This window comes from Microtus ochrogaster, chromosome 1 (assembly GCF_000317375.1).
Source record: "Microtus ochrogaster isolate Prairie Vole_2 chromosome 1, MicOch1.0, whole genome shotgun sequence".
Taxonomy (NCBI): domain Eukaryota; kingdom Metazoa; phylum Chordata; class Mammalia; order Rodentia; family Cricetidae; genus Microtus; species Microtus ochrogaster.
In genome coordinates this window covers 18,308,387-18,315,323 of record NC_022009.1, presented here as the reverse complement: position 1 = coordinate 18,315,323, position 6,937 = coordinate 18,308,387, and the positions used below count along the sequence as shown (strand labels likewise).

The following is a 6,937-nucleotide window of genomic DNA, read 5'->3' as shown; positions in this document are numbered from 1 at the left end:
CCTCTGCCTCCCGAGTGCTGGGATTAAAGGTGTGCACCACAGGAAGGCAGTACTACCTATGTCACTCTCAGGTCCACCTGCCTGCCTTATCTATCTCTGCCTCTGCTTTCAGAGTCCTCTCTCCTTGAAGGAAGGACAGACTCCCTGATGTCAGGCTTCAGTGGCAGAGGCTAGTAACAACCACTGCGGTCCTAGAAAGGAGAGCCTAAAAGAAATGAAATATTATCATAACTTTTGATAACTTACCATAACTCTCAAAAAGTCTGGTGGGCTGGGCAAACCAACTTCCTTTATCTGAGGACTCCCTCACTCTGACATTAGTTCCTGGCTCACCAAGATCTGCCATCATTTTCTAAGTAGAATAAAGTTCTCAGGAAAAACTCTCAGTGGCAACAGTTGTCCCACTTTGCAGAGAAAGGAATGAGCAAAGTGAATTACTAAAGGATAGCATGATGGCACCTGCCCTTAATTCCAGCACTTGGAAGGCTAAGTCAGGAGGACAACCACATTCAAGGCTATATAAAAATATTCTGTCTCAGTCAGGTGATGGTGGCACTCGGAGGCAGAAGCAGGTAGATCTTTGAGTTCAAGGCCAGCCTTGTCTGCAGAAGGAATTCAGGGACAGCCAGGGCTACACAGAGAAGTTCTGTCACAGAGAAAGAGAGTGGTGGGGGGAGAGAAAGAAGGAAAAAGAGAGAGAAATATTTTGTTTCAAAATGAGGAAAAAGTGATGACTGAAATAGATTAAGGTGAAAAAAAGAAACAACAACAACAAAACATACCAGGAATGGTAAGAAGAAGAGAGGGAATGGGGGAGCAAGGAGGGAGGGAAGTTGGAGGAAAGAAAAAGAAGAGAATTACTGCACAGGGGCCACGGAGAAAGCACAGGTACTTGAGCCCAGCAGTCAGCTTCATGCTCATTAGGGAACGCTAATATGAAAGAATAGTCTTGGGAAACTCTATAAACAAAACCAAGGCTCAGAAACTTGAGAGCTTCAGGCAGGGATACAGGGATACCTCAAGGTCTCCCTTAAAGGGACAGAGGTCATTAGAAATGGCCAGGCAGAATGATGAAACTGTTAGGAAAGCTGGGACATTTGTAGAGCTAAGTCTCTCTGTGTGGTGGTTTGAAAGAAAATGGCCCCCAAAGGGATACTACAAAGAGGTAGTACCCTATGAGAAGGTGTGGCCTATTGGAGGAAGTGTGTCACTGTGGGGGTGGGCCTTGAGTTAGCCCATGCTCAGGCTACACTCAGTCAGACAGTTCACTTCCAGTTGCCTACAAGGCAAGATTTAGGAGGTTAGGCTACTTCTCCAGCACCATGCCTGCCTGAGCACCACCAAATAGCAACGATGAAAATAATGTATTAAACCTCTGAAAATGTAAGCCACCCCAATTAAATGTTTTCCTTTATAAGACACTGCATGTGATTCCCCAGGCAATTCCATGGGTTAATCAGTCTAACACTATACTCACCGGATGTAGGTATCTGTCTTGCCACATACAACACACAGGTTCTCTTTAATCAACAAGTAATAATCCGCTGGGGATTCAGGTCTTCCTGCAGGTTCAAATTGTAGCCTGACCACAAAAGGTTCTTTACTCACCAGCTCTTTGGAAAAAGAAAACACATCAGTGCTGGGCTGTCCCCACCTCTGCTACCAGGAAGCACTCTTTAACTGTTATTTGTTATGTGCTAGCGGAGAACTCTGGGCTATGACTCCCTAGTCCCACACATCTCCATTCGCTCTCTTCCACACCCCACTCACGTCAAGACCCTAGTTATAAATAAATATGGCAGATGAGTCTCATACCTCCAATGCCTTTGTCCAGGTACCACTGAGCTTTTCTCCGGTCACAGGTGCAAAGGGGCTGTCCATCAGGGGCTTGAAGAAAGCAGTTATCATAGAGAGGGGATTTTCTGCAGGGAAAAGAAATCTCGCACTGAAAGCTGTCGGTCACGTTACCCAAGACCCTCCCACACTCACTTCTGAGTGACTCAAACTATTCTCCACACCATAATAAAACACACCACATATAGGAAAACAAACAGGCGGGAAGCCACAGTCAATCCTCAATAGGCAATGACTAGGGAGCAGAGCTACAAATGAACTCTTAATGCCTCTGGTTTTACACTTATGGACTGAGACACTGGGAAGTGATTTGGGAGTTGTTCACAGAGCTCTGCTGTGAATGAAAACAGGAACAGAGCACCAATAAACTGCCAAATCACTGAATTAAACAGCAAATTAAAACTGTAAAAGTTCAAGATAAAGTAATGAGGGTCACGTGGGTTGATTTCTGGCTCACATGCAACGCTTCCTTCAATTTAATTTTCTAATTCCTAAAGTGTCATGCTCTAGGGATGCACTTTTGCTCAAAATCACTTACAACTCATCCTACTCAAGAGGGTCAGTCATACAGGAGATTCTCACTAGCTACACAATACAGTCGGTGTGGGCTGGAAACACGCTAAATGAACAAGAAACCTGAAGCATTTCTCCTGGTAAGGATGAGGACTTTATATTATTCATGTTCATAGCATTCTTAAACAATGGATAACAATTATATCCCCTTCAACTATTTCATTATCACTATTTATTCTGGGGAGAGGTGCACACATTGTGCACTAGGAGATTAGTGGACAACTTTGCGAGTTATCTCTCTCCTTCTCATGTGGGTCCTAAAGACTGAACTCAGGTCATTAGGGTGGGCAGCAAGTGTCTATACCTGGCAGCCATATCTATAGCTCTATACCTCTTTTATAGGTAAAGTTTCAGGCCTAAGGTTGCACCAAGGTCAGTGACAAAGCTGAGGTAAATTCTCTTCATTTCTATTTCAATTGACAAAGTAAAAAAAAAAAAAAAAAAGTGAAAGAAGGGGAAAGAAAAAATACACAAATGAAGAGAAGTATAGTCCAAACGTCACTAAAATCAGGGAAAGGTCCAGTAACCCTGGAGAGCTTCTGCTGCCGGACTCAGGGTAAAGCTCTTCATCAGCAGGGAACATATGCATTACCTGGCAGAATAGCCCACCCCCAGGGGCTTTCTTTTGTGTTTCCTGGGGTCTCTCCCTTGGTTGTTGCCTGATATCATTCCGTCAGGCTTAGCCTTCCTATTTCTTGGCTTCTGTTGAGATTCCAGTGCTTCCGCATTAATCTCTTCACACAGTCGTCCAAGTCCCTTGCTTCGGAATGGGATGTCTACCATAGCCCTGCATTTTTCCAAGACTTCCCGCCAGCTGATTTGATCATTGTCTTCCTCCTCATAGGGATTTCTAGAGAAAGGGTATCCAAGAAGATGGAGAAAGAGAGCCACTGAAATCTGTGCATCCCTGGCAGCATAAGTTACCTAAAGAGAAAAGCCAGAGGTCAGCAGGATGTGGAAGACAAGTGGAGAGAACCCTCACAGTCAGTCTCGGTGCCTTGGAAACACCACTCAGGGTAGCACTTGCTTAGTATAAACCCCTCGATTCACCCCCAATTTTCTCTCAGGTATTTTGCCTTTAATCCCAGCACTTGGGAAACTGAGTCAGGAGGACTGCCTCGGGGTTAAGGCTATGTGAGCTACAATGTGAGGCTCTATCTCTAATACAGAACCAAACAAAACTAAAAGTCTACTATGGCAGTTGAATAGATAGTTCAGTAGGTAAAGTGCTTGCCTTTACATGAAGATATGAGTATGATTCCAGAAATCACATAAAAGCTTGGTATGGTGACATTTGCATGTAATCCCAGAATTGGAAAAACAGAGATGGACAAATTCCTGGATCTCCTAAACCTGTCTAGGATCAGTGGTATGCCCATCTTTGTCCTTTTTGAGACAGAATCTAGCTATATAGGTTGGAATGGCCTGAAGTTAGAGACACTCCTGACTTGAGTTCCCAAAAAGAATATTCGAGATATGTGATATCATGCCTGGCATTTTAAACAGGTGAATTTTATTATACAGAAATTGATCTTAATAAAACCATTTTTCACTTGCCACCACTAAAAAGAAAAAAAAAAGCCAAATTTGGTGACACATACCTTTAATCCCAGCAGAGACAAGCAGATCTCTGTCAGTTTGAGACTAGCCTGGTCTACACACATTTCCAGGTCAGCTAGAACTACACAGTAAGACCTTGTCTGGAATATCAGCCAGTGTACCTCTCCAGCCCTCATGATTTAAACTATTATTTAAACTTATTATTTTGAGGCAGGAAGAGGTAGTTTCTCGGCCCTGTTGTAAGGATAAGTTGATATGTAATTTATTTATTTATTTATTTTTGAGACAGGATTTCTCTGTGTAGTCTTGGCTATCTTGGAACTTGTTCTCTTGACTAGATTGGCTTCTAATTCACAGAGATCCACCTGCTTCTGTCTCCCAAGTGCTGGGATTAAAGCTATCCAGCTTTATTTACTTATTTTTATTTTATTTTATCTTATGAGTATTTGCCCGAATGTGTGTATGTGTGACTGGTGTCTGTGGAGTTACTGCAGCCTAGAACAGAGTTATAGGTGGTTGTGAGTCACTATGTTTAGAGCTGGGAATAGAACCTGGGTCCTCTGGAAGAGCAGCAGTACCCTTAACTACTGAGCCGTCTCTCCATCCCCCATTCTCTGAAATCTTAACCGTTATGCTTACAGTTAGAAAAAACAGCATTGTTAAATATTTTGCTACATTTGTTTATATGTATGTACAACATGTGCCACAGTGTGTGTGTGTGTGTGTGTGTGTGTGTGTGTGTGTGTGTGTGTGTGTGTGTAGAGGTCAGAGGACAACTTGCTGGAGTCAATTCTCTCCTTCTATCCAATGAATGCCAGGGGTTGAACTAAAGTTTTCAGGCTTAGCAAGCACTGTTATCCACTGAGCCATGTTGCTGTCCCCAGCTAAGAATTATTAACTCTCAAAAAAGAAGAATTATTAACTAACAATAACTTTTAAAAAGTCTCAGTTTCCATAGCAAAGAGAATCATAAAGTTGGCCTCATATATGGTAACAATTAACTTTCCCCACTAACTTTTAATTTTCAAAGTTTTCCAGTCACAGAAAGGCCAAGAGAATATGAGAATTGCTATTCATAACTGTTAGTAAGTGCTTTAACACTCATTTTTATGTATTTTGAGGCAGGGTCTCACTATGTAACTTGCTATGTAAACCAGTGTGACCTCAAACTCACAAAGATTAATCTACCTCTGTCTCCTGAGTTCTAGAATTAAAGGTATGTACCATCACAGCTGACTTTTATTCTTTACAATATAAATATCACACTTTTTTGCTAGATGCCTATTAAAGTTATCCTTATGAAGATACTTCATCTTGGGCCACTGAGAGGGGATCAGTGGGTACAAGAGCTTGCTGCCCAGCCTAACCACCCAAGTTCAAACCCAAGGACCCACACGGAAGGAGAGAACTGATTCCCTCAAGTTGTCCTCTGACCTCCACAAGCACACTGTACTATCCAGGAACACACACAATAAATACAAATGTAATTTAAAAAACAAAGATATATCACCTCTAAATATGTGAGCATGTATATTGCCTAAGACCAGGGAATTCTCCTGCATAATCCTAACACTAAGAATAACACAAGAATATTAGTGGTATTTAGCTCTACTGTCTCCAATGGTCCTAATGATATTAGTCTTTTACAAATTAAGATTCCTGATTCAGTATCTAATCAACCATCATAAATAGAGCTAAGGTTATAGCTCAGTAGACTGCTTGCCTAGTACACAGAAGGCCCTGGATTCAATTCTCTGTGCCAGAAAAAAATTATAGTAGAATCACACATGTTGACACCACAACCAATAAACTATTTTTTACATGATAGCTTTCATGAGTTCTAAGCCATGAGCCATAGAATTTACTCAGGTATCTAGTTCAATTATTTTAGCATCCTGACAGAGCTAAGCAATTATAAACAAGAATCAATTTCAGGACCAATACACAAAGAAACTATTCCTCACTGAAGCAACCTATTCTGGATGTTTCATGGAGATGGAAACACACACTTTATAATTTCTGTGGCTGGCTTTTCTCACTTAGTAGAATCCATAGTCTCATATTCATTTACATTCATTCTCTGTTTCCTCAGACAGGTCTCTTTGTAGACCAGCTTGGCCTCAAATTGCAGTGAGCCTCCTGCCTCAGCATCTTGATAGAGACAGGAGACAGACAAACCCCTAAATGAGTCAGACATAGACAAAGAACCTCCAGATGAGAAAGCTTCTTGGCTACTATGACATGGGTGCACAACTCAAAACAATCCCTGACAGACCTCCAAAACCAGACTTGTTCCCTGGATGCACAGCAAGTTAGGTCTTCATGCTTAGCAAGTTTTCCCTAGCTGGTCCCCACTTTTCCTCCCAATTTACAAGCCAACTGAAATTACCTTCTTTGCTTTCAGTTCAGAACAGTGATTCCCTTCTTATACCCATCCCCATGACTACCAAGAGTTTCTTTTGCTTTCATTAAATAAATCCCCTATCTTTTGTTCACTCCTAATTGTCTATGTAGCTCAATCTTCTTGACCTGGAAACAAGAAGCAGACAGGAAAGAAAAATTTCCAACAGTTACAGTTGTGAGCCACCATGCCCAGCTTCAATGTGACATGATACTGTCAGTATTTATCCAAGTTAAAGCTGGGAAGTTGGCACCTGTCTGAAATGCCAGCACTTGGGAGACCAAAGCAAGAGGATCACAAGTTTATAGCATTCATCCTTTTTATTTGTTGAATATTATGCTATTGGTACCTATACCACATTTATTCTCTCATCAGCTGATGGATATATCTCATCAGATTTTTTGTTTTGTTTTGTGTTTTTGAGACAGGATTTCTGTAGCCCTTGCCAGAACTCATTCTGTAGACCAGGTTGGTCTTGAACTCAGGGACCAGCCTGCCTCTGCTAGGATCAAAGGAGTACAACACCACACAGAGGTTTTTTTTTTTTTT

General features: G+C 41.8%; 1 protein-coding gene across 2 annotated transcripts in view; it reads right to left on the bottom strand.

Moving 5' to 3' along the window:
- The window catches only part of Exd2 (exonuclease 3'-5' domain containing 2), a 40,896-nt gene that overhangs the window by 4,742 nt on the left and 29,217 nt on the right, over positions 1–6,937 (bottom strand). For both annotated transcript variants that reach the window (XM_026779807.1, XM_005343271.2), the window contains exons 5-7: positions 3,020–3,351; positions 1,816–1,922; positions 1,478–1,613 (exon numbers count right to left, since the gene is read on the bottom strand). In XM_026779807.1, coding sequence (XP_026635608.1) covers positions 1,478–1,613; positions 1,816–1,922; positions 3,020–3,351 — 575 coding nt within the window. The remainder of the gene's footprint in view (positions 1–1,477; positions 1,614–1,815; positions 1,923–3,019; positions 3,352–6,937) is intronic.